At 50.2% G+C, this 27,947-nt stretch overlaps 1 protein-coding gene across 4 annotated transcripts in view; it reads right to left on the bottom strand.

The window, feature by feature from the left end:
* Positions 1–27,947, bottom strand: part of SDK1 (sidekick cell adhesion molecule 1) — an 857,865-nt gene that overhangs the window by 94,137 nt on the left and 735,781 nt on the right. For all 4 annotated transcript variants that reach the window (XM_070567258.1, XM_070567254.1, XM_070567255.1 and 1 more), the window contains exons 24-28: positions 27,646–27,796; positions 26,847–27,084; positions 15,883–15,998; positions 14,072–14,261; positions 11,917–12,015 (exon numbers count right to left, since the gene is read on the bottom strand). In XM_070567258.1, coding sequence (XP_070423359.1) covers positions 11,917–12,015; positions 14,072–14,261; positions 15,883–15,998; positions 26,847–27,084; positions 27,646–27,796 — 794 coding nt within the window. The remainder of the gene's footprint in view (positions 1–11,916; positions 12,016–14,071; positions 14,262–15,882; positions 15,999–26,846; positions 27,085–27,645; positions 27,797–27,947) is intronic.

Raw genomic sequence — 27,947 nt, 5'->3', positions numbered from 1 at the left:
CCAGGCCCAGGTGTCTGCAGGACCCTGAACTCGGGCCCCTGACTGGCCGTCACAGCTGCTGCTCTGCCTCTGCTGGTCTCTTCTCCCCACCATGGTGACTGGCTATCCCTGGGCTTCCCGGATGTGGCCCAGTTGGCCTTGGGCCATTCACTGTCCTTCCCCATTCACTGACCAATGACTGGCAGCCCAGAGATGCCCAGCCAGCCCTCCTCCTGGACCTTCCCTCCCACCTTTCTCTCCCTGCCTAGTCGCAGGGGGACAGTCTGGAGTTCAGGTGCAAAGGCAACCCAACCCTTCTGAGACCCGTGGACACCTAGCATCCTGAGAGTGAGGACAACCTAGTCACTGCAGCCACCGCAGTGGAGCTCTTCCTGCCGAACTCCCAATAGTCCTTAGCCCTCCGAGCCCTCACAACGGTCCCATCAGGTACTCTGTGCATCCTCATTCTGCCACGAAGCCCTCGAGGTAAGTAGGCTGCCTGAGGTCACACAGGAAGTAGCCAGCAGAGCCGGGACTGGAGCTCTGAGTCTGTCTGGCTCCAAAGTCTTCACTTTCCACCGAATCATACTGTCCCTGTGAAGAGAAAACATCCACCCCCATCTTCCAGGAGAGGGAGACCCCCCTTGCTAGGTCCTGGTTACTCTGGACCATGTGTCCCTGGATGCCTACCAGGTAGGAGCATATTTCCCAAGGGGAAGCAGAGTGCTGGGCCTGACAATCACACGCTTCAGAGGCGCAAATACTGGGCTGCAGTGCAGGCTCTGCAAAGGCTTTGCTCTGTGACTGTGAACAGGTGATGTGGCCTCTCTGGTCTCAGTGTGTTAGACTCTGTGACGGGGCAGAACAACGGGAAATGCCTCACTGGCGGGCTGCTGGTGGATCGAGGGAGGTGATGGCAGTAAGGACTGGGCACAGGCAGAGCACTCACGCACGGTCACTCTGGGTTGTAATATTATTGCAAATTAATAACCAGGGCCAGTTCTCCACCCTCTACAGCCACAGGATGCTGCCTCCCCTGCAGTCTTCCGCCTGGTGTTCCGGCCGCCGTCTCTCCATCACGACCACATGCAGAATTTCACCCCGAGGGCCTCACCCAGGCATGACGCTGGGCTGGTTCCGCAGATGCCTGAGGGCTGGTAGCTCCGCCCACACAGGCAGCACAGGGACGCAAAACAGACAGAGGCGGGTCCAGCTCCCACCAGGCCGCTTAGGAGCTGGGGACAGACACTTCACCCCAGGAGGGACCCCCCCAGCTCTGTCAGGCCCGGTCTTGTTCGATGAGTATGGTGCGCGCTCTGCACGGAGCCGGCACAGAGCAGGTGCTGCGTGAGAGCAGCTCCTCCTTGACGTGTGTGTCACCCAACACCCTCCGCTTCCTGGGGGGCCGGGGGACTCCTCCAATTCCAGCGTCTCTGGCTGGCTGCCTGCTGACTGCGAACAGCAGCTCTTCTCATGGAATTAATATTCGTCTTGGAAAACTTCTGGGCTTAAGCTGCCTTGTTTTTTAAAAAAAGGCATTAAAATGTTACATTAAAATGTTTTATTATTACTTCTGGAATTGTGTTATATTCACATGGCTCAGAAATAGTACCCAAGTGTCAGATAAATAGTGTCATTGCGCCCTGCCCCACGCCGCATGGACCCCTCTGTCCGGGCAGGCATGGCTGCCGGTTTCTTTCTTGTGTATCTTTCAGGCGAGAACTAAGACTACGGAAATGTAAGAGTGTTTATGAAGGCGCACTCTTCTTTTATGCCCACAGCAGCACCTCATGCACCCTGTCCTGGCTTTGCTTCCCTTGTTAACATCTCTGTGGTCGCACTGCTCTGTCAGATGTCTGCTTCCCCTTCTGATCCTTCGAAGGTTTATCATCTGTTTTTGGCTCTTCTAGTGCTTAACCGTGAGAGTGACAGTTCATGCGGTCCACTCAATCTCCTCATTCTGCGGACGGCGTCTATCGACTCCTCACTGTGAGCGATGGGGAAACCAGCATGCTTCCCCTCCTCCTGCCTCCGCCTCCTCCGTCACACAGCTTTGATTAGGTCTATCATTTCTTTTATTTCTCTCTGAGTATGTGCCTTTATATTTTTAAATACTTTCATAACTCTGTTTGCTGATTTATTAATTCTGAACTATATCTTTTGACGTCCATGGATATGAAGTTAGGCGAACCAATGTTCTTACATCGCCTGTAACCTCCTCAATATATGTTCCTCCGGCCTTACAAATCACATTATTACTTTGATGCTGTCGGCACTTGGAGCGGGACCATGGGTGAATAGCGATGTCCGCTCTCAGCAGATGCCCACTTTCGGCACACAGGAGAGATCACAGCTTGGGTGGAGGCCGGCCTCTCTCCCAGGGCAGCGTCATCCGCGTGGGAATGTGGTTCATATACAGAGGCTGACGCCGTCCTCATATAAGACCGGGCTCAGCCAGGGGCCTGGGTAATGACCCCTGACCTCCACCTGACCACTGGAAGAAAGCCAGTCTGTGCCCAGTACGAAAAGCAGCTGACCAATGTCATTGTCATATGCATATTCCTAAACTAAAGAGAGAAACTAAGGAAAGATATTTCACAAAAACAAACCGAGCTTTATAATCAAGCACAAAGCCTACACTGGCAGACATGGACATTACCAATAAGAAGAACATGATCAAATAGACTATTTTAAAGCCCTCAAGAGTGATGCGTGATCCAGCAGAAGGGAGCTCAGCCATCCGAAGAACTAGTGGTAAAGGGAGGAGAGTCCTCCCCAAAGAAGCTGAATTCACTCTGCATTAGAACAGACTCTTGTATGTGTCTGGGACTCGGGCCTCTGCAGACACTGAACTTCCGGGTAGCACGAAGCTGAGCAGGGTTCTCCTCACAGCGTGAGGAAGCACGCCCGTACCTAGGACAGCGACGGGAGGCAGAACTCCCAGCTCCATCACGCTCTCCAAGCACCAGTGAGCCCCAGAGCCCGGCCCCGCCAGGCAGTGGACGTGGGCCTTCCCAGGCCTCCTGACGCAGCCAGCCTGAGTTCCCGTCATTCCTTCCTTCGTATTTTGGAGTCGCGTGTGTGTAGCTAAGACTCCTCACTAATTCAACCACCTTTCACCTAACACGTCTGAATTCACGAGGAATCACACACTTTCGGGAACAGGACACAATTACAGATGTGCTGTCCTTGTCGCTCCATCTTTATCATGTTTCTTCTTCGCCCAGATTATTCTGCTGCTAGAGTTAACAATCCTGCAATAAAGTCAAGACTTTGCTCAAAGGCATATCTTTGTAATCCCACAGTTGGGGGATTAAATGGGAACTGGTCTTGCCTTGTGAGTCATCTCTGCTCGCCTTGCTGGCTTGGGTCCACTTTCTCTCATTGGCTCCACCTCTTCTCTCCCATCCTCCCCGGCGCACAACCCCGAGGGACCTTGACGTTGTCCACGCCTCGCCCCATGCAGGCTTCCTTCATGTGGCTCCGTGTTCACTCCTCTTCCTCTCTCAGAGGGCCCCGACCACATAGCAGGACGTCAGGGGCCCCTGGGTCCTAACCCAGCCTAGTCTTTACTCACGTGGGCAAGTCCCAACCCCAGTACGGCTCTCGGCCTCTCCTTTCCAGCTTTGGATAGTGGAACAGTTAGCCCCACTACTGGCCCCTCTGTAGTCAGGCTCGTACACCTGTCACATTTAGGCCTACGACAGTCCACAAGGCACGTATTAATGTTTCCGTTTTACACCTGAGGATGGGGTGGGGCGGGGGGCACACAGTAATCCGAGGACAGAGTTGGGGTCTGTTGGCATTGGAGTCCCAATCCTTCCCCAGAGGCCCTGATGTTTCCATCGCTCCTTCCTGCTCTACTAACACAATAGGGTTTGGACAATTTGAAGAGAAGAGAGACAAAATAGCAAACAGCTTGGCTGCTCAACAGGATGTTTTCAAGGTGATCGAGAAAGAGTGGAAGAAATCGCAAAGCATTTAGAAACTGCGAGAGGCTCATCGTGGTGCCAGGGGCCCCGCTCAAGCACAGTAGTGAAGCAGAAGCTCCGTGGGCGACGGACGGTTCATCTGGAGAGGGCGTGATCTTTCAGAAAGCGTCTGTCCGGCAGAGCCCTGGGGTACCGCGTCAAGAAGGAGGTCAGGCGAGCTGGGCTCACGTGCCCTGCCGCAGGGCCTGGAGCCACAGCTGCGCATCTGAGAGGAGGACAGACATGCTGCAAGCAGCAGGCTGGCTCACCCACCGCAGTGCAAGCAGCCCTTGGCTGAGCCGCACGCCAGAGCACTCTGCTGTCTGAAACAGCCAGGACACCAAGGGAGGGTAACTGTGCCAGGACAGGAAGTGACACCAGGACAAGGACACCCTGAATGTCATGTTTTACGGGCCCGTCATGGGTCTCCGCTGGATAAACTAGCCAGGAGACGAGCACTGAGCTGGCTACACGGGGCAGGCATGTGGAGGGGCTGGGGGCTCCGCCCCACACGAGGTACCTTGTATTCTATGGGTATTCCTGCCTGCATCCTGAGGGTCCGGCTCCAAGACGGCCCAGAGTCAACGGCTGATTTGGGAGGTGACTCAGGAACAGAAGAGAGGGGTCAGGAAGTGGGCCGGGAAGGGAAGGAGCTGACAGAAGGGGCTATGAAGTGGAGAGCCCTCTGGGCACCGGAGGCTCCGCCGCACTGGGAGCTCTGGAGAACGTGGGTGGAGGGGGCTGCAGCGTTGCTCCACCGACTCCCAGGAGTCATGGGCGAGGGCTGCTGGTGGGGGGCAGCTCCCCCAAATGCCTGGCCAACTGCAGAGAGCCCTCGGGCACAGCCACAGAGGCTGGCCCCTTGGAAGCTGTAGAGAGGGCTGTGGGGCGGCGAGTACTGGGCTCCATGAGTGGACACCACACATGGCATCGACGACAAGGCAACCTTACTGCTCAGCCATCACTGTTACCGTCTCGGGGATTTTTCTTGGTCATCATTTTTCTATGCATACGAATTTGAAACAAAACTGATTTTACTCTAAACACGGGTTTTTTTATCCTGCTATCTTCTCACCACGTATCAAAAGCATTTTTTTTCCTTCAGAAACATGAGTTTGAATGACTGTGTGACATTCCCTGGTGTGGACCTGCCACGACTCAGTGGAACAGGGGCTGCTTGCAGCAGGAGCAGCCCGGATTCCTCTGACCTTTAGCTCCTGCCACTGTAACATGGAGACGGTGATATCCACTTGGTGCAGCCTCGGTGATGACTGTGAGATAATGTATGTAAATTGCAAAGCACAATGCCATTTGAGCCTAATTGCAGGAAATCTGGGTTATTATTTCTAGCTCTGATCCAGTTCCCACACTGAGCCACTGGGAGAAAACCCCTCAGCCTGGAGGTTATATTTGTATCTTCCTATTTGCTCTAAAATAAGCGTAATATTCTCTAGTCCTCATTCTGTGGTCTGCTGAGCATAAAGATTAATACTTATATCTTGCCTTGACATGTTTTTAAAATGTCCTAGACTCAACGGACAATAGAACAGAGCCTTTTTCTTGACATGAATGGCAAAAAGCAGCAGCTGAGTACTAGTTCTTGCATTTTTAGAGAATAATGATGGACGGTGTTGAGAGATAAGAGCGCTTCGGTGGAAAGGGCTAGTTATGCAATTACGGTTACAGCAAGATCTGAAACATCAGCGTGTCGAATTTCAGCAATGCAAGGTCAGAAGACCGTGGTGTGTGTTACGAAGGAATGGACGCGCAGCATCAATAGTGGGCGTAAAATGTGGCCCGAGAGAAGCCCGCTTTTTAAGATTGTGGGTGAATTATGATCATACAGGCATTCAAGGGGCAAGGCCTAGTACGGGCAACACCGATCCAAAGCGAAGATTCAAACTGTGGAGTAAGAGCGGTTTCTGAACACGCCCAGAAGATGGAGGACATGCTGTGCACCTGGAAAATCAGGACTGAAAAAGGGTGTGCACTGCAAACGTGAGACAAGTTCCAGAACCATCCACTGTGAGACACAAAAACGAGATTCTAAGTCTGTAGACTGGAGGCCTTTGGTGGGAGGGGGTCCCAGCGCCTCGGTCAGCTGGGTGGACTGCAGACTGATGCCCAGAGCCATTTTGGAGGGTTGTGTGCAGACGCTGTCGGGCGTGCAAGCCTTTGATGGACCGTGTGCTTCCTGAGCAAACAGGGGCTTCCGTCTGAGAGCTACCTGTCTGGTAACAGGCCAGGGGGGCCCTGATGCTCAGGTTCCCGAAGCAAAGGCCGCTAGTGGGGCACAGTGCTGCTGACCCCTTGTAGCCACTGTTGGTGGGCATGCCTGGCGACAAGCCCCCCCAAAACCGATGAATTGTTCAGAGAACCTACAGCAGTTGATTTGCCCTGGGAGGCCGGCGCCAGCCCAGCCCAGATGCCGGCTGGCTTGTTGGTTTTATAGCTTATCCATTTGAGGGCTGGGAACAGAGAAGTGCAACAGTGGATGAAAACGATGCATCTGCAAACACGGATTCTAGTCACTTGAGCTCCTCATTCTCAGCAGAGTTCTTGCAAGGCCTTTTGTAATAAGCTAAAGGTAAATGTTAGGCCCTCGGGAGGCAGGAAGATTTCCAACCTGGCGGAGGTGGGGGAGCCCCGCGTGGGTGCAAGGAGCACATGAGTCACTTTCGCTCAACAGCATTTACTGAGTGGTGGCGAATGAGGGAGGGACGGTACCCAGGTGGCTCCCGCTGCATCCCCCAAAGGAAGGCTCGAAATGCTAAAAGCTCTCCATAGTAAAATATTTACGCAAATAAGCAAGTGTTTTTCCCTCCAGGCGCCCGCCGGTGTCTCATGCTGTTAATCTCTTTTGGAAATGCAAGAACATGTTTTGATATAGATTACAAAAGCACGGGCTGCTGAGGTGTTTATGTACTCAGAGGCCGCGCTGCCCGTGCGGGAACATTGATTCAAGGTCTCTGGATGTAGAGTGAGTTTTGCAAAAGGATGTTTTCCTTTCTCCCCCGTGAACACCAATCCGAATCTTTAGAAATTGTTTTCCCATCTCTCCTACAGCATCTACAATTTGGTGTGCTAGCTGTAACAATATCCAGGTGACAGGTTACCCAGACAACATTTGTTACAATTACGACTAAATGCCACTACAACAAAAGAGGCTCAGATGCGATGTTTTCTGCCTTCGAGGCAGACACGGCGCTGTCTTATCTAGCATCTGTTTTGCCGTGGTCGGAAGGCTCAGGGTATTTAAATGCCACCCTCTCCTTACCTAGGTTCCTGTGATTTTCACTGGCCCCCGGGGATACGGATCAAAATCCAAACCTCTCAAGGTACCTTAGGAGCATCCTATACCCTGCCCCTAGGCTGCCTTTCTAGGTTCTCTCCGTCTCTCGTCAGCATGAAGCCTCTGGTCCAGCAACCAGGGTGATGAAGGATAAATCCACGCAACACACCGTTGGTGAATACGAGGTAAATGCTGACGCTGTGCTCAGCGTCTCGCTGAAACGGAAGCCCTGAACCCAGCCCCGGACTCGAAGGGCCTCCAGCGCCCTCTGTCCAAGAGAAATGATGAATATCCCATAACCATGGCATCCAAGCTGACGTTCATCAAGCACTTCCTATGTGGCGGGCGCTGTGCTAAGTTCCTTAGGCACAATTCATTTAACCCTACGAGGGAGGTGCGGATGTTATTCCCCTTTGAGGGATGGGGAAACTGAGGCACAGAACCCGGGCAGTGTGGCTGCTGTATCCGCAGTGCGGATGTTATTCCCCTTTGAGGGATGGGGAAACTGAGGCACAGAACCCGGGCAGTGTGGCTGCTGTGTCCGCAGTGCGGATGTTATTCCCCTTTGAGGGATGGGGAAACTGAGGCACAGAACCCGGGCAGTGTGGCTGCTGTGTCCGCAGGCTTGCCCACTCTGCCATTCGGCCTGTCTGTAACGCAGTGTCTAAACACAGAGAGAATACAAGAGGCCACAGTGACGCATGCCATATAAGCTGTGCCGACCATAATTGCCTGGAGCTTCAGAGGAAGCTTCTCGAAAACAGCTGGTTGCGTCAGATCCTGAGAGAGGTGAGGCCAAGTGGCTGTTCTGCCTTTTCTCTCTGTGTCTTACCCTCTGTAACTTGAAGAGGCCAAACCTCGAGCCAACCCTCCCGCATGCCACAATCCCGCCATGATGTCCCTTGTGGACACGGTGCCCGAGAGTAACTGCCGACTGGATTTCACACTACAGCTCTCCACGTCCAGGGTGGGGAGGGAGGGTGAAGAACGGGGGGAAACACGGCGGCCCTGTTAGGGGGCCTGGGGGATCTTTACATCCCAGCCCAGGAAGCCTGTCTGAGTACAGTGGCAACTACATGATCCACAACGAAAAAGATAGACGGAGTTGATGACGTAAAAACGTAGCGTTTATGTGACAGTCACTATAACCAAAACTAAAAGGGAAAACTTTTGCAACATATATGACAGTTAATATTCTTAATGATCATAATCGTCAATATTTGTGGAGCTAAAGGTCCTTACCCCATGTCATGGCACCAAATGGGGTCAGGGTGCTCAGTCACTTGGTACGTATGATGCTGCCAAAGTGTAAAGAGCACTTAGGAATCAGCAAGGAAAGGATGGATCCCCAAGAGAAAGATGGTCAAGGGCATGTGACGGCTGAGTTGTGTCCCCCGAATTCATATGCTGAAGTCCTAACCCCGAGGATGTCCGAATGTGAAACTATTGGGGACAGGGTCTTTAAGGAGGTAGTGAAGGAGGTCACGTGGGTGGGCCCAGTGCAACAGGACTGGCGTCCTCAGAAGACGAGGAGATGAGGACACAGACGCGCACAGAGGCAGCCTCCAGTCTCAGCTCAGGGTGTACTCCTGTCCACGTTTTTACACTTTCGCTACTTGTGCACCCATCAATGATAGAGAGCAATGTCTGCAGAGTTTTTTAAACGCACAGAAACATTCTCATACTGTAATGTGCTTTTTTTCACTCACCAGATGTTTGTGAGATTCACTCACGTTGATACGTGTAGATCTCGTTCACTATTTTAATCGCTCCAGGGTTTCCTGCCCTGTGAATAAGCCTACAATTTACCTTTTTGCTGCTTTATTGACAGACATTTAGATTGCTTCCAGTTCTTTCTTTCTCCTGCTACTTAAAGCGCTTCTGCAATGACTATCCTTGTGCATTTCTGCTTGGCGCATGTGTGGGAATTTCTCTAGGGTGTAAGACCAAGAAGGGGAGAGCTGCTGGGACATCAAGTGCGGACACGTCACCTTTCCTAGATAGCGTCAGACTGTTCCCCAGAGCGGCTGTACCAGTGCACATTCCTCTCGAGAGCATCTGAGAATGCTGTTTCTCCATGTCCTCATCTCCACTGGGTATTACCAGACTTTCCACCCTTCTAAATCTGATGAACGTCAGATGGTATTTCACTGTGGCCTGAATTCCATCAGCGCTTTTATAATCAGGAAAACAAACGTTAGAGACCCCCTTAAAAGTAAGTGACAAGATTTTACAACGAGCTCTTGGTCTCGTTTGGACAGAGAGACACGCTATGATGGGGGCCCAGGGGCTGGGGAAGCACAGAGGAGAGGCACCCAACCCAGGTAGTGATGGACGTGGAGGGAGCCTTAGGTAGAGATGACATCTCACAGGATTCTCGAAGGACGAAGAGAGGCCTGGGAAGGGGGTCTTTCCTGGCAAAGGACCAGGCTAGTACCACCGCCTAGTGCTGGTGAGGTCAGAAGTCCCCCTGTCTGCAAGGAAGACCTTGGATGAGTGGTTCTAAGTCCCGGCATCAGAATCACAGGGCAGGTCTGTCCACAGCAAGAGAGAAACACACGCGAGATGCTCTTTCCTCCTACGCATCTCCCTGCAGTCCTACTGTCAGAACTGATTCTTATCAGTCAAGGACGGCTACGCTGAGGGCACAGAGATGACCATAGAGTCAGGACCTGCCCCGAGTATTGACAGAGGTGGCGGTGGGAGCCCGGGGCTGCAAGGCCAGGCCGGGGAGGGCTCCTTCCTCAGCAGCCCGAGGAGCCCCTGCTTCTTCACAGAGAACACCATGCTTGCAGACTCCTGGGCCCGTAAGCGACAGGTCAGGATTCCACGTTTATGCTCTAAAAACATTTCCCGTGTCACAGGATGGTGGGGACATCCATGGGCAATCAGATGTAGCCCTGTGTGTTCCAGAACAGGCTGCAGCCTGGGCGCCGCTGTGAGGGCAGACCCTGCCTGTGAGTGGGCTCCAGCAATCCTTTTGTGAGGCCATCTGCTCTGCAGGCCACTTCCCTCCCTTGGGGCTGGAGCTCAGGGTGCAGGGCCCGAGACACGCTGGCCCGCACCTCTTGGCTGGCCAGGATCTGAAATGCACACATTCACAGAGGTTTCTACAGCTGTTCGTCGTGAGTTTAGCAGCAAGAACCTGCAGCTCCTAATTAGAAATGCTGTACTCAAAGCAAAACACTTCTGTCTAGCAACCCCGAGAATCGCAGACAGGAAGAGGCCAGTGGAGGAGGGCCACGGCCAGCCGTCCTGCGGAGATGACAGGGGAGTGCCCCAGGCCCCATCTTAACGAGGCAGCACTCGACAGACAAATATTTGCCTTTCCGCTGGCCCTTCTCATGGCTGCCGGTCACCATCCAAAAGACAAATCCCATCATGTCACTCTGCTGCTCAGCCTCCTCGGTGACTCCCTGCCGCCCTCAGCACAGATTTTCAAAGTTCTTTTTTTTTTTTTTTTTTTACTGAACTGAAATCCTTTTTCAAACCAAATCTTAGAATCCTAACATCAAGAGCAAGTGAAGTGGTGGATTTCACTAGCTATTTGTAAGCTCAGATTTATAATCTTACAGTAAATCACTAGGACAGCAGCTAACAGAGCTGGGGCTCTTCTGTGGGCTAGGAATGGGTAGATGCCTCATCTGAGTGCTGACCTGGGTCTGGAGAAATAGACCAGGCCTGGGACCCTGGCCCTGAGATGCCAAGTTTGAACAGCCCGGGCCTGTGGGCCACTTTCTCCATGGCACAGCAGAGATTCCGGGCTGGGCCCAGCCCAGCCCAGCCACATCGCCACTCTTAGGTCTGTCTACACTCCCACAGGCAAAAGGCCTTCTGTTCTGGCTGAGCGGATGCTCTCTTCCCTTCCTCCAAGGCTTTGGAAGCCACTTATTCATAAGATGTAGGCTGAAAACAGCCTTCTACTCCCCGAGCCCCCGTCACCCAGGAGGAGCTGCTCGCGGGGCCTTTGTTGAAACACCATCACATTACCCAGCCCCCTGTATTATTACTGTCTTCCCCGCACGGCGCCAGGAGCATCTCGAGAAGGGCGCATCTCATTCACGCCTCGCTTCCCACTCGCCCAGGATGCCCGGTGTACAGAAAGCCCTGAACTGATGATTTCTTAAAATAAAATTTACTGCCTTTGGGGAACGAGGAAAAGTTAAGGCGTTTCATCAATGTTATCAGAGTTGCCCCTCTGAATGAAAAGTGAAAAGTAAACAATAACCCTGGGACCTAAGGCACACAACTCACTCTGGAAACTTCTCAAAAGGATTAGGTGAAAGCTCGGCAGCCAAAGAAAGATGTTTCCAGAAACTTGGGAGCAGAGCCCAGGTCTATAACTTCTGTGAAAAACTAGCCTGTTGTTTTCCAAACACGTGTCAAAACAGCCCGCTTATTTCAGAGCCGAAGGGAAGTATTGCTGCAAACCGTGAACAAATGGAAGAAATCCTGGGTTAACGAAATGTAAATTTCGATCTGTGAGGAGACCTCAGAGCACAGCTCACAGTTCGCCCCAGGAGAGGGGTCTGCCGTCCCTCAGTCCAGAAAAGGCTGCTGGAGACAGGAGGGTTTTTTTTTAACTTCTTAGACATCTAATAAAAAGAGACGAAATCAATCTAATTGTCATTTCTCTCTGAGCTGTGAACTCTTTCCCCACGGCCGTGCCCTTACCCAGAATGATGCCGTTGGGCTCCTCCGGGGGCTGCCACACGATCCGCACCGATGTGAGCCTCACTTCTGGGAACACGAGCCTCACCGGCGGGCCTGGCGCTGAAGGAAAAGCAAAGCAACCCGTGTGTGATCCAGGCAGCGCTGGGATGTTGTTTGGTCGAATGACAAAGTTATATGTAGGATTCTGTGGGCGAGCCAAGCACAGTCACTGCCATTCACGGGTGAAACACTTGAAGTTTTAGGCAAATGCCTTTTGGTATCTAATTGGCTCTGTGTGGCTCCCTAAAGATGCTGAGAAAACACCTTATTTTGAATCCAGCTCATCCGCTTTCCAGGTTTCGAAAGCAGTGCCCGTAAACTCGGCTGGGCGTGCTGTGAGCGTAAGTTACACGGCGCTGGTGGGCCAGCGGCTAAATGGCACAGCGGAGTGTACATCAAGTTGAGAGTAAAGACTTTGCCAGTCTGAGCTGATCCCTTTGCTGGGCTTGACATCTGCAAAGCAGGTGTTAGATAAAGAAGACAGCCTAAGGTCCCTCCCAACTCTAAATGGAGGTTACAATTATTGACGAAATAACGTGTATAATCAACGATTTTTCTCTTCCGCACACTACCCCTCGCCTGCATTGTCCCAGAAAATTAAGAGTTGATGTTCACAAATGCGTATAATAATTCTCCTCTGTGGTACAGTGCATCAATAATTTAAAAAGCAGTTATGTCTTGTGGCACTGCTGAATAATAAGGTCATTGCCCTCGTAAAATGTATTTACTTAAATGGATAAGCAAGTGTGTGGCCAGTATCAGGACTTCTTGCCGGAAGTTAATAACTGATTGATTCCCAGGCAAGAGGCAATGGGCATGGAACAGTCAATGCAAAAATAAAATAATGTGTGTTACAGTCATTCCACGACTGCTGAATTCTGCCTCCAGCTATTAAGCTGAGAACAGTATTTTAAATTTTAAACGTGTATCATGACCTCTGTGTTTGGGTAAAATAAATCTAGGAAGGAGGCCACAGGACCACACGCCAGGACCAATTCACACAAACTCTGATGTCAGTCTGACGTGGTGCCGATCCCTGGCGCCATCCCCAAGGGTGATGGTTTGGATCACACTGAAATGAGGGGGAGGAAAAACGTGTTCACATTAGGGCTGTGAGAGAGCAAGAAATATCATTCCGTGAGTTGCCAGCCTACACTTAGGAAGGCACAGTTAGAACTGAGGAACAGTTTCTACAATGCCCCTTTCACGTTTCCTTTGTGTGCCCCGGGACACACTCCAGCTGCACACAGTTTGCAAAAAAATAACCTGCAGGTCACATTCCCCATCTTGGATCCCCACCTGCCCTGAGATTCCGTGTTTGGGGAAAGACCAACAGAACAGTTCGCGGGCTTTGTCCTCTCATCGAGGGGAGTAAAACAGAGAGAAAGTTCCAACTCAGCGCTCGGAGTCCGTTTGGGGCTAATTTAGTTACGTCAGGAAAGATGCTTATGAAAATCTACGGTGGTTTCCCTTCTGTCAGATGCTTCTGGTCCCTGGGGTGGTTTTTTGGGGGAAGATCAGTATTTTTCCCCCTGCCGTATTCGCTATAGTCTGTCTAATAACGGAAATGTGAAAGAGCTAACCTTTAAGGGTTTGACATCTGCAAAGTGGAGAAACATATTTACTGATGATTTAGACGTCCAGAAAAACAAAGCCACCAAGTTGTACTTGTTATTCAGGGCTGGAAGCCCAGGATCCAGGCTCCCTGGGAGCCTGAGGCCACCACACTCTATAGGGGAACTTCTAATTATCTCTTATTACACAAACGACGAGAGCGGGAGGTAACTGAGGCGCACAGGTCGGGCTGGATTTCTTAGCAGACACCACCGAGAGGAGCAGCCTGATGGTCTATGGCCCCAGCCCGCCTGGCCTTTATGGTGTTGCCTATGGCAGAGTCATGATGGAAATTCTGCATAGGTGCATAATTAGGCTGTAAAAATTCACTCCAGGCTGAAATTGGCCATATAAACGCTCAGTGGCTGAAAAACAATTTTGTTTTGTTTTCTTCAACTGAAAAAAAGGAGTGTGAAAATTAAGTTGAAAATGACAACCATCCCCATTGTTCGGATTGTTAAAGCAAGCCTGGGGGACAGCGGGGCACCAACCGCAGGCGTACCATCATCCTTGGTCCGCTCGAGGACGAGGGGCGAGCTGGGCACGCCGTTCCCGATGCGGGTGAAGGCCAGCACCTGGAGCTCGTACAGCACAAACTTCCGCAGACCTGCCAGGAGCGCCGACTGTGTGTGGTTCCCTCGCACGACGTGACTTCTGGGCTCGGGATCCAGATCTTTGGCCCGGAACAGAATCTGGAGCATTAACACACACGCATGGTGGTCAGGGGTATGCAGTGTGCTAGGAGGGGGCCTCAGCGGGCACTGGGGGCTCACAACCACAAGGCAAGAACCAGCCAGGTGTGTTCTCCCCCACAGAGGGGAGAGTGGAAAAGCCACTTTCCACAGCATGGAAAGCCTGTGGATCTAATTTCTATACACTGGCATTTGTGGGCAGGATGGCAATGAGGCAATTATACCCCACAGTGGAAGGGGAGCTGGAGTCATGACCCAGCCAATGAGTTGGCTGCCTGGCTGTAATTTGCAAGATCTGAGATACCCAAAGGCAGCCGTGCCAACCACAGCCACTGAAACGAGGGCTCAATTATGAACGCAGAGACATTCTGCTTCCTACAAAAGGAGCCAGCAGCCCTCTCCGTTTCCCAGCTTATAGGGAAATTGGATTCCTGCCTCGGAAGAGCTGCTGATCTCTTCCTGAACCTGAGGCTCCGGGCCCCCTGGGCTATCTGCTGCTGCCCACGCTGCAGGCACAGCCATACTAAGATGCTCTCCTCCCCGGCCTCGCCTATTCCTCCTTATTTCCTGAGTCCTCACTCAAAGCTCACCCTCCCTGAACTGGTCCCTAAGGCCAGTGACCCTGAAGGCTGAGGAAGAAGGAGGTCATCAGCGAGGAGGTTGGAAGCAGCAGAGCAAGTATTTTTCTCCAGGACCCAGGTATGTGGTGGCCTTTTGGTCACTGAACCCGCTCAGTGGGATCACCATGTCTAATGGGATCATCATGTCTAATGGGATCAGCATGTCCAGTGGGATCACCATGTCTAGTGGGATTGCCATGTCTAATGGGCTCGCCATGTCTAGTGGGATCGCCATGTCTGATGGAGCCAGAAGGGAGCCTTTAGAATGCCCAGGGGAGGAAAGACATGAGAACAGGTGGGGAAAGCAGAGACTAGGGATCTAAATTAAGGAAAGCACAGAGGAGACAGGCTGCAAATCCGTGTGGCAGCACAGAAGACAAGTGTGGCCTTGCTGGCCGGTGCCAGGAATGTTCATTCTGCTGCTTGGGGGAGGTGAGCTGAGGACCAGAAGGAGGAGAAAGACTCATCACCCAAGTGATGGAACAAAAACAGAAGCAGGTTTTTAAGGGTCTGGGCAAATGCACATAAGACTAAACCCAGAAATGGCTCCTGGAGAAGCTGGGAGGTGGTCAACCCTTGCCATTGATGGCACTGCCTAGGTCTGAGCAGGGTGGTGATGACACACGGACAGATGTGCATGCACTTATCTAACAACGTTTAGCACCTAGCATGAGCAAGGCACGCTTTATAAAGTACCCCACCTCATTCTCACATCCCCTCTCTGAGCTCACTACCATTATGACTCCCACTGACCAGCGAGGAAACAGCCTCAGAGTAGAAGCAGCTGGCTACCGTTCGTGCCTTGTTTTGGCCTCTGTGAGAGGTTCTACCAACACCTAGTCCTCAGACTACAGTGAGGCTTAGATGAGACAACTGATGGGAAAAGCATGAGACAGGCCAGTGGATACGTCTGGAAGAAAATACAAGCTCATTGGTTTGGGGGAGTGACATGAGGTGGCACTATCACAGCTCAAGCAAAGGAAGGTTGCCCTAGCACATACTTTGTAGCCCAGGATGAGCCCGTTCTGGTCCTGCTCGGGTACCGAAGCCCACGTCAGCAAAATCTGGGTCGAGCTGACGGCCTCCGCTGACACGTTTTCCGGGGCGGCCGAAGGAACTGCAGAGAACGAGTCAAATAGATTTAAGTGAGTTAAACAGACAGGCACCCAAGTCTAGAGGCTCCTACAATAGAGGTCCAATTTTTAGCCAAATAATCAAGTCGTCCTTGAGACAGCGGTGTGTTCTGAGCACTTTGTTGTGATCAGATTAAAGTGCAGGGGTATAACAGAAATGTAAATCTCCTTAATATTAGCAACAAATTCCACAAATCCTGGGTATTGAGGAGCTCAGTTTCACCTGAGTCCACCCAGCGAGGAAATGGTTTCCTCCGTCTGGGTTTATATGAACTTGTGGGAACCGCAGACTCTTCTCTCAGGTGGGAAGTCCGCATCGTCGGACTCCAGTTCACTGACATCTCTAAATGCGGGATTGGTGAGGGGCCGGGCGAGCTGGAGAGGGGCGATGTGAGGGCCACACGAGGGGGAGGGAAGGGTTACTGCATGCTCCCACGTGCACCCCGTGCTCAGCGTCTTCAGATCCACAGTCGCATTTAATCCCCACGATAACCCAGTGAGGTAGCTATGACCACCCTGTTCTACAGATGGGGAAACTAAGGCTGGAGGAAAGTGCATACGTTCCATTTAAATGAACACTTCTTTTACAATGAGATGGGCCTATGGAGGCAAGCGGTGCGATTCTCGACCCACGTGCCCTTAACGTAATGTTTTTATTCTCTTCTGTTGACTTAGGTCACTGAACTAATTTGTCTTGATACGTTTGCAAAGGTTCAGATGTACTGTGTATAAAGACAACGGTCAAACTTTAAAAGCAAGGACTTTATATTCTAGATAATCTCAATTTGCTTCGAGAATTTTCTCGTGGACCCATTTAAACTTTAAACATCACTCAGACGGGGAATGGTGGACCTGGAGAGGCCCCCGGCAAAGTGAGGGCCGCACCCCTCAAGAACAGGCACTGAGGAAAGGGCAGCCCTCAGCCGCGGCCTGATCACACCACCCTGCAGAGCCATCATGGTTGAAAGCCAGGCGAACACCTCAAGTTTCTAGCCTTTCACAAGTATGTAACCCGTGATAGGACTCAGCACCTTCTCATTCAACCCTCAAGATGACCTGCAGATGAGGGGACGGAGGCTCTGAGAGGTCACATGGCCTGCCCTCGGTTACCACTAAGTGGCAAAATCGCCACTTGACGCCGGGGGGTCTTGAGGCTCACACAGGGAAGTGAGAAGCTCGCAGGCTCTGGATAAGACCAGACTCAGAGAATCTTGAGCTGTGTGACCTGGGGGAGCTGCTCGGCCCCTCTGTGCCTCGGCCGTCCCATCTGTGAAATGCTTAGGTCCAGCCCACCCATGTTCCAAGCCCATCTTCTCTCCCCCATCCTGGGGCCTAGCACTCGGCTTTGCAATTAGCAGGTGATCAATGGCTATTTGTTCTGATGAAAGTGAAATGATGGGACTCTCACCACCCTCCCTGTGGGAAGAGGATGGAATGAAATGCTGTGAAGGGCCGGGCATATGGGAGTGCAGTCCCCTTTCTCCCTGGCAGGCCTACCACGGCTCTATGAACAGTGAGATGCATGAATGCACTTCTGAAACAGTACACCCACCGGGGGCTTTCTCCCCTCTATCCACAGACCCACTGGTTCACCCATTCATAAGGACTTCCTCCTTGTAGCAAAGAGACTGTGAAGGTAGCTGTTGGTCAGTTTGTCTGAATATAGAAAGTGGCGTCGGTTTGCACAGTGACACTGCTCTCCAAAAATCCATAGATTTTCTACACCAAAGTGATCTGGTCTTTGTTATGGGTTGAATTGCGTCTCCCTCAAAAGTCACATGTTGGAGTCCACATCCCCGATACTTCAGAACGTGACGTTATTTGGAAAGCGGGTTGTTGTGGACGTAGTTGGTTAAGACAAGGTCCTAGTGGAGTAGGCCGGGCCCCTAGTCCAATACGACGGGGGTCCTTATGAGAAGAACGCCACGTGCGTGACAGACATGCACATGGCAGGGAGCACGCCACAGGAAGACTGGAGTGACGCTGCCACAAGCCGAGGAACCACCAGAAGCTGCGAGAGAGGCCTGGAACAGAACCTCCCCTGGCGCTTTCAGAGGGAGTGCAGCCCTGCTGACACCTTGATCTTGAACTTCCGGCCTCCAGAACTTTGAGAGAATAAATTTCTATTGTTTGGAGCCACTCAGCTTGGGGTGCCTTTTCACAGCAGCTCTTGGAAACTAACATGGTCTTTGAGAGGAAGTCCCGGGATTCACGCATGCGGGGGAAGAAGCGCTGTTGGGTTATCTGGTGGGCTTGACTGGGTCTCTCCCACACCTGGGGGTTCTGAACACAAAGGTGAGGGAGGGAATAGTGGTCATGCCTAACAGGACAAGACGCTGGGGAAACACTGAGCCTGGGGCGGGGGTGGGGGGGTGGCACTCGGCACCCACCTCTGTCCACCTTTGTCCCCACAGGGGAAGTCACGGAGGGCATCCTAGAGGGCAGAGACCTCAGCTGCCAGCTCCAAGAAAGAGAAAATTCCTTGCTTTGACAGCCCAGGAGGCTGCAGCTTCTCCCTCCCGTTCTCTACGTACTCCGCTGACTATCTCCAGAACACAGGCATCACATCGGCTGCCAGGGCAGGTCAGCCAGTGTGCCCGCAAAGCAGCAAAGGCACCTGTTCGCGCCTGTCAGTACCAAGCACACGGACCCTCCTTGTATTTCTGGAGAGAGAGAACGCTGGTCAGCCTGCACCTGGGAGCTAAACTTTTTCTTCCCAAATGTGTCAGTTGAGAGTCATTCTTTCAGTTATTCAGTCATTCAACAAAATAATATTAATTCGTTGGAGCAGTTAAGTGTCACAGAAAAAGAATATTTATAATTTCAAGTTTCCTCCCCGAAGGGGAAGGATGCTTGTCACACATGCCACTCTGTGTGCCCAGTGCCTTCCAGCGGTGGCTCCACGGCGCTCATTCACCTTCTCTGTGCCTGCCAGGGGGCCCCCCCCCGGAGTGTCTTAAATTCCACCATGGCAGTTGCCAGGAAATTGCTTACATACATGCGTATTTTATTAAAAAATGAGTGATAAACTGGTAGCTTGATTCAACTATGTATTAGAGGAGCCACTGTCATTAAGAGAAAATGTGAGCCTATGATCCCCTTACTTTATCTTCTGACTTTATTTAGAATAAGATGAGAACCCCAAACACACTGTATGCCCAAGATATTAGAGCTGTGTTCTAAAAACTCTGTCCCTGTCCGTAAAAAGACAGGCCATCGTCATAGCAACACGACTGGTCCCCCTCTCCAATCCTTAACTGCTTCCTGCGGGTCACTCTTTGAAACGGTCGGTGCCCAGCTCTCACTAGATCTCCCAGGAACGCCGATTTCCCACCATGTGGTGACATGTGCACCATTTACTGGAGGGCCAGCTGCGGCCCGGAAGGGGGAGGGCAACCTGGTAATCATAGCAACTCAGACACGGCGCTTACAATGAGGCTGGCCCTCTAACGAGGAGAGAGACAGAGAAAACGGCAGCGTTCAAGATTAAAATTTCAGCTGAGGCCGGTTCCACCAGGATAAAATCTGCCATTTAGTTACAAAGTATTTATGTTTTTAAGATTTGAAGGAAAAAAATCTCACCCGTTATCTATTTTGAAGTAGATTCAACTCCTTTTCCAACCTAACATCTTACGTTTTCAGGCCGTCTTAGACATTCTCCTTTCATTAAAAATGATACCATTTCAAGCACTGATCCTGTCCTTCCTTGGCTCCCTCTCCTCTACAGGATTCCTCCCTGCTCAGTTCGCTGCTACTCCTCACGTCGTCTCTTTCGGTTCTTAAGCCTCATTTATCCTTATAATACATCATAATAAATCATAAGATGTCATGAAACCAGTTAGATGGCACTTCAAAGCAGTAACCTTCATTTACATGTGGCTCAAAACGTTCTGCTCCGTGCTCCCGACAATGGGTTTCGGCCCGCCTGGACGCGCTGCTGTTTTTAAGTACCAAGGTACCGCCGTCTCCACTGAGACGATGCTTTGCTCCAGACATGGGGCCTCAGTTTTATTCTCCTCTTCAGCTCTCTCCAATGCCCCCGCCATCAGCTCCGCTCCACCACTCGGTGCTGGCAACCCCTTTACCCTCCTCCCTACCTTCCCCGACTCCCCACCCACACCTCAAAATGCCGAGCAGGGCCCGACAGGATCAGCTCCCTGAGAGCAGACTTCTCTGCCAAGGATGGTGAGTGTCCAACTTCAGCAGAAACAGGGAAGGCAAGACATCAGAACTGCTGCGCCTGGGAGGGGCTTGCCAGTGAGAGGCGAGGAGCTTCCTGTATCAGAAGGTTCTGGAAGCTCCATTCACAGGTGGAGGTACCAGAGCCCTACAGGACCAGCAACGCTGGAGGGGCTGCCGAGAATGCCCCAGATGGAGGGGACCGACACCTGAGCACCAGTACCCCTGGAGGAGAGATCAGCCCAAGAGGGGTCCTGAGGAGCCCACTCTTCCAGCATTAAAAATACCTAGAATCTGAATCATCCACATCATGAAATGAAGGTCAATAACCCTTCTATTCAATTTGTGATGAAAATAGCTGCTGAGCCAAAGCTCTTCTCTTCTTCTCAGAAAGAGAGGTGCTGGACCAAAATTTCTAAATGAACAAACATTTAAGTAAAAACTAAAAAATGATTTTCTGTAAGCCGTAATCCTCAAAAGCAGAAAGAATGGGATAGCTGACAAAGCAAAGCTTAAGTGGCAAGAACAAGGCTTCCTCTAGATCAAAAACTTTCTCAGCAAGTGAAGGATGAGTATGACGATGCTGAAATCGATGCAGTTCTGTCTGCAGGGCCTCGTGATCCTCCTCTAGCCAGACGTGCGTATCTTTGCGTTGGTTTTTGTCGACCAAGACAAAAACAAACCCATTACGCTTTTTTGTAGATACAAAGTCTCACTCCAGATGTTTTCTTCCAACTCTGCTTCCTTCAGACGATCGTATGATCTCCTACACAATAACTAAAGAGACTTTCTTGAGCAATGTTGATGTTTATTTTTGCAGGGATTGCTACGTTTTCATTAATATTGAGGCTTCAAACTGCTTTGCCTTTGTAGGTAAGGTGCCTTTGCTCCAAATGGGTTTAGGATTTCCTCTCTGGCTTTGGTATTTTGCAGTAGCAGCAAAGTGCATTTTGGTGTAGATTTATTTATTTTTTTATTCTGCTCTGGATTCATCCCTCTTCAGTCTGATAACAATGTCTTACATCAATTCTGGAATTTCTCAGTCATGCTCTCCGCATATTTCCTCACGCTCATTTCCTCTTTCCTTTCTGAGTCTTATTAGACATAAGCTGGACTTTCTCATTCTATTCTTTATATCTTTCAACCTCTCTATCATATTTTCAATCTTTGTGTCTTTGTCCCGTACTTTGAGTTATTTACTCGTATTAGCTTTTAGTTTGGTAATTTTCTCTTTAACAGTGTCTAAACTGCTTTTTACCCCAATCATAATGTTTTATTTCCTATGACTGTGTACTATTTGTCTTTTCTTAAAAAAATGCCTTAAAAAACAGTATCTTAATCTTTAAAGTTTTCTTTCTTTTAATAATTTAAGAATTTAATATTTATTTCCAGCGTTATTGAGATAGAATTGACATATAACATTGTGTAAGATTAAGGTGTACGATGTATTGATCTGATACAGTTATATATGCAAAATGATTACTGCCATGGTGTTAGCTAGCACCTCCATCACGTCACATAATTACTGTTTCTTTTTTGTGGTGAGAACATTTAAGATCTACTCTCCTAGCCACTTTCAAGTGTGTCATATGCTATTATTAACTATAATCACTATGCCATACATAAGATTACTCAGAACTTACTCGTTTTACAACTGGAAGTCTTTAATAATTTTAAATGTACTTACTACATATTCTCTTTCAGACTAGTATGTACGGCAAAGCGATCAGGGCTCTCTCCCTTCCCTTCTTCCTTCCTTTTTTGAAGATGCTCATTCTTACTCATGGCGGATTATCTCCTTGTGTGTCTGACAGCTGTGAGTTCCTCCTTAAAGAGTCTTGATGGGGATTTGAGACAATTCAGCTGGAGCAGCATCCTTGCAGAGAGCAGCCATGTGCTCGCTGGCTACTCACAAAGTCTGACCTGGAATCAGGTTTCCTTTGTGTTTTTTTTGTCTTTTCTTTTCATTTTGTTTTTGGAGGAGAGTAAAATCCTTTTTTGGGTATAATACATAATATTTCAGGAGGACTTGATCTCTGTTTCCCCTGGCGGTAGGAAGATATTCTGGTCAGTGGTTAGTGAGGACACTCTTCAGGGCCTTCCAATTATATGCAAAGTGTACAATCTCTGAATGATAGTTATTTTAATAACATTTTATCTGTTACAAATTAATCTAGGGAAGGCGGAGTTTTTTTTAAAAAACAGCTTTATTGAGCTATAATTAATAAAGCATACAAGTCACCTATTGAAAGTGTACAATCCAGTGATTTCAGTGTATTCACAGAATTGTGCAATCACTATCACAGTGAACTTTAGACATTTCATCACCCCAAAAAGAAGCCCTGTAGCTATTGCCAATCACTCTGCATTCCTCTCTGCCCTCCTCCCCAGGCCCAGGCCACCACGAATCTACTTTCTGTTGCTACAAGTTTGCCTATTCTGGACATTTCACATAAATGGAATCATACAAAATATGGTCTCTTGTGTCTGGCTTCTTTCATTTAGCATAATGTTGTCAAAGACTAACCATGTTGCGGCATTTGTCAGAATTTCATTCCTTTTTATTGCTGAATTATATTCCACTGTATGGCTGGACCACATTTTATTTATCCATACATCAACTGATGGACACTTGGGTTGGTTCCACTTTAGCTACTACAAATAATGCTGCTATGAACATTCATGTACAAATTTTTGTGTAGACGTATGTTTTCAGTTCTGTTGGGTATATATCCAGAAGTGGAAATTCATGGGTCATATGGTAACTGTATGTTTAGCCTTTTGAGGAACTGTTAGACTGTTTTCCAGAGTGGCTGCACCATTCTACCTTCTCACCAGCAATGCATAGGATTCTTATTTCTCCACATCCTCACCAACACTTGTTATTGTCCATTTTGTTTTTAAATTTTATTTTAGCCATCGTAGGGGTGTGAAGTGGTATCTCATTATGGTTCTGATTTGCATTTCTCTGATGGCTAATGATGTGGAGCATCCTTTCATGTGCTTATTGGCCATTTGTACGTCTTCTTTGGAGAAATGTCTATTCAGATTGTCTGCCAGTTTTTAAATGTGTTGTCCTCTTATTGTGGAGTTGTAAGAGCTCTTTACATATTCTGGACACCAGTCCCTTATCAGATGTATGATTTCCAAGTATTTCCTACCATTTTGGGGATTGTTTTTTTTTTTTACATTCTTTATAGTATTCTTTGAAGCACAAAGGTTTTCATTTTGATGAAGTTCAATCTATGTATTTTTTTTTTCTTTTGTTGCTTGTGCTTTTGGCGTCTGGAACCAAGTTTTACATTAGTTTCTCTTCTGGAAATTTCTGGACCATTCAGAGAGTGCAGATTCAGAACCCAAACCTGAGTCAGGCACAGGACTCAGAGTTACATACTTTTCCCCATTCAGAGTCCAGGTGGACAGGTAGACACAGACAGACTTCCCTGGGCAGATTTTCAGTCTCCCCTTTCAAAGAAGCTACAGCCTTCAAGAGCCCTGACTTCACGCAGGGGTCTCGGTTCTACTCCCACCTCACACAGACTCAAGGCTGACTCTCCTGCTCCTGCATGGGCATCAAATCCCAAGTGCAGAGACCGCCAGTTGGAGCCGCCGCCAGGGCAGCCACAGCACCAGCTGGACACCTACTGCTCTCGTTTTCGGTTCTCTTAAGCCTCCGACATCTGGGAATTGCCCCTGTTTTTCTAATGAGCATATCAACAAATTTAAAATTTCAAAAAATTATATTTTATCCAGAATTTTCTAGTTAGTTATAGCAGGAGCTTTTTTTTTTTTTTCAATATTTTATCGCTCTGCCTATTACTGGAGTTAGCACTGTCCCTTAGAATTTTCCCAGTTCTCTTCTTTGTCACCAAGATTCAGATATTGAAGATGATAGAGCTTTTTAAAAATCCTTGTGCTCACACAGTCACAAGCTGAGCATCCGTGTGTCTCAGTCTTTTATTTCTAACATGACACAAGCTGCAGCCTGAGAGAAAGCCAGAGAAGAGATCTGACACAGCCCGGGGTCTCTGGAAGACCTCTCCTCAGACGCTGGTCCTCGTGGAAGCGGGACGTGTCATGACGGCTGCTCTCCAGCGGCTCTCATCAGCCCGGCCACGCTCACTAACAGCAGTCCTTGCCTGACACTCTTTCTGTTTCTTTGTCCTGCTGTTTCAGAGTTCTTCCCTCTGCCCACTCCCGCACGCCCACTCCCATCCTAGAGAAGATTGGGAAGAAATCAAGTCAAAGTCTGCCTGAGAGCCTTTGCTCTTGGATGAAACACCAGCGTGGAGTATGTGACTGAAAGGGGAGCAAAGTCAAGGTGGATCAGTCCCAGGGACCTGCACCTGCATCCTGATAATGACACTGTCAGGTTCAGACCTATTCGGTGTCGGTGTCATTGGTGGGAACTGGGGAATGAGCCAAAAAGGATGAGAAGAGAAACCTTTCTCTGGTGCTTCCCGAACCGTTTCACAACATGACACACAGAGAAGTGACAATGGGTTGATGGACTGGGGTGTCCTCAGACTGCTACCTGCCACTCTGCGTAACGGCTAGGGATGCGGACACACCCGCCTGGCCTGGGCTCCTGGAGGCTGAGGGCTCGGCGTTTTAGCACAGCTGTGACTCCTTACAGCACAAACAGTACCCCAGTTGGCACTGGGTAAAAAAATAACTGAGGGGGAGGCCGAAGGGCCAGGACAGCCCACCCGGGGTCAAATGCATCTTTTCCTTATCTCTCAAAGCTGATCCATTCCTCACTCCAGCTGGCCTCACTGCCCGACTTCTCAGCACTCTCTTGTCCCCCTTGGCACTGCCTCCAAGTTTCTTGTGTCCCTCTTTAGAGCTCCCAACAGGGCCCTGGTGAAGAGAGGCAGGCCAGCACCGGAAGCGCCGGGACTCGCTGGATGCCTGTCCCTGCCTCCCTCTGCAGCGTCTTCGTCCTGACCATGACTGCCTCCAAAGCCGCCTCCAACCCTGCCAGCAGGCCCCGTGCCACCACGTCCTCTGCCCTCTGCTGGGTCCACTAGATGTTTTCTTCAGTGGCGTGCCATGCACTTGGCCTTCCTAACTCATCCGTCTATGTATTTCCCATCAAGGCCACTCTGAGTGCTAACTGTATCTTCTAAGCAGTTTTCAGTGTTTACAAAATTAATTAACTCTGTTACATAAAACGATGACAGTGACAGGCAGACTGTTTCTTCACACAATGCCTTAGCACATGGATGGCAGCAGAGAGTTCTGGCTGGGGAGCAGGAGAGGCCCTGGGGCATTTTTGACAACTCCAGGGTAGAAACAGCTGCTGGAGGGTGCTGGCCACCTCTCGACTCCCTTCTGTCCTACATGGGCTTCCAGGGCGACCTCTTTGATTCTGTTCCCAGGGAGCCTCAAGAAAAGGAGGATGCCCCCTGGGCTCAGGAAGCATCCTAGGAAACAAAGCTATGTCACGATGGAGCCAAGACAGCAGAGCTGTGGTATTTTCACTTAACGGAGACACCGTGAAGGGAAGGGAAAGAGAACGAACAGTAATGTTCGACATGGATAAATAAAAGGGACAAGGACGTCCTCGGGGAGGGAGTCGGGAAGTCCTGGTCTTCTCTGCCCAAAGACCCAGTTTACTGTCTCAAACTTTCTACCTTCTGCTCACCCCGTGTCTGGGCAGAGGTCAGGAACGTATTTTGAGTGCTATTTCCAACAGCCCAGGCTAGTCTGGAATTAACAGCTCCTCGTATGTCAAGTGCACGCTGTGACATCGTTGGAAGACTGGGAGAAGAGCAGTGAGCTCATTTGTTTTCAGGAGAAAACCTCACGATTTCACACTCGCTGGAAGAACTGGTCTGGTCACAGCGCATCTTTAAAGAACGTCAGGAGCACTCTCGTCTTTGTGTTTCTACAAACTCAAACGGGGCTCGGAAGGGTGCTCCAGACCTCTGTTGGCTGGTCAGTCCAGGAAGGCTACAAGATTAGGGCAACACGTCTGTCTCAACCTGAGCCTGACGGATCTGAGCAAAGGACTGTGCGCCGTTGCGGGACAGGCTTTAAGAGGCAGAGGTGCCCCCCTTGCTCGCTCTTTGCCCTCGGGTCGCTGGGTGCAGACGGTGATCAGCCCTCCAGCCAGCAGAGCCTGGGCGCCTGAATCACCCCATGGAGGAGAGCCACCCACCAAACAGCAACACCCGCGGTAGACCGCAATGAGTGAGAAACAAACTTCTCTCGCATTAAAGTGACTGAACTTGGGAGGATCTCTTTGTCAGCGTAGGCGAGACATGCTCTCCTCATGTACCACGACACTGCTTTGTCAAGATGAAGTCTTGAACACCTGTGTCATAAAGCTCTCCCTTAGAATCTCTACACACTCTTGCTTTTTATCATTGGTGGTGAATATTATCCCTAATTAAAAAAATGATAACATGAGTCCAGCCTCTGGTAGAATTCATCATCAATTTCAGATTAGTGGCACGGGGTTCTAATGAAGTTCTACTTAAATTACAGTTGAGGTTGACCTGATTGCTGGGTTAGGGAAGGGCCAACGTTGCTGCACGCAGGAGGGATGAGCCAATGAGATGCCAGTGAGATTCAGGGCTGCTAAGCCCCGTGTCCAGGGGACATGGAGAGGGGCTGAGTCTCTGGGGCCGGAAAAGCCTTCATCTTACCTGACTCCCGCGTCCGACCCCGCACCACCTCGCTCCAGGGCCCGGCCCCGATGGCGTTGAACGCCTGCATCTGCAGCTCGTACTCGGTCCACTCCTCCAGCTCCTCGATGGTGAATTCCCTCTCAAGCCGGTCGTTGATGACTTGGGTCAGCGCTGGAGACTGGAGGTCGGGGCGCCAGTACTTGATCCTGTAGCCCACCGACTCGGGGTTCCCGTTGTACTGGGAGTCAGGCAAGGGCTGCAAGTGAACGACAGTCAGTGGTGAGCTGACGCCTCAGGACTGTCACCTGTCAAGGTCTCCGGGTGTGGGCCTGCCGTCTGAGTCCAGTTCCAGGGAAGATATTTTCTGCGGGGAATATTCTTAGAAACTTTCCTCTACTTGTCCCTGTAACTTTTCTTCTGTTAATTAAATGAAATTCTGTCAGTAACATTGGACGGACATAATTTCTTTCAATACATTTTGGTTTAATTTTGTGGGGATATGTTCTGATTAAATGTCAAGCTGGTTCTCTTAAAAATATTGAGTAGTGGTTTCACGCTGACCTAGAGTAGGGGCTCATAGGTCCAGCCTGTAGTAGCACCGGCTTTCCTCCCCGAAAGAACATTCCTCAGTTCCAAGAAGCTGGGGAGTAATGTTCTAACTAATGAGGTAGCCCGAGCTGTCTGAGATCCAACACCAACTGCGAAACATTAAACTCTCTTGGTTTAATGATGAGATTAGTTTGACTGGGACAAAGGCATGACGAGGAAATGACTAAGCTCTCTGTCCCCAAAACCCCCCTCCCGCCCCCCAACTCACCACCCAGCGGAGCCGCAGGCTGGTCTCACTAGCAGTTCGGACGGTGAGGCTGGTCGGAGCCACATCAGGGGGCGCCTGCAGCGTCTGGATGACCCGGGAGGACTGACTGAAGGGGCTGGCCCCAACAATGTTCACCTGCCTCATTCGAAATCTAGAGGCGAAACCATTGACAAGAGTTATTCTGCAGCAAAAGGTCATGTGAAAAACAACAAGGACATGACTGTTTCTTGCTGGGCTCAGACATGCATCTACCCGTATCATTAAGGCGGTAGCTCAAGGACACTGTCATCAAAAATGCAAAT

The sequence above is a fragment of the Equus przewalskii genome, chromosome 12, assembly GCF_037783145.1.
Source record: "Equus przewalskii isolate Varuska chromosome 12, EquPr2, whole genome shotgun sequence".
Lineage (NCBI taxonomy): Eukaryota > Metazoa > Chordata > Mammalia > Perissodactyla > Equidae > Equus > Equus przewalskii.
This window is presented reverse-complemented; position numbering and strand designations above follow the sequence as displayed.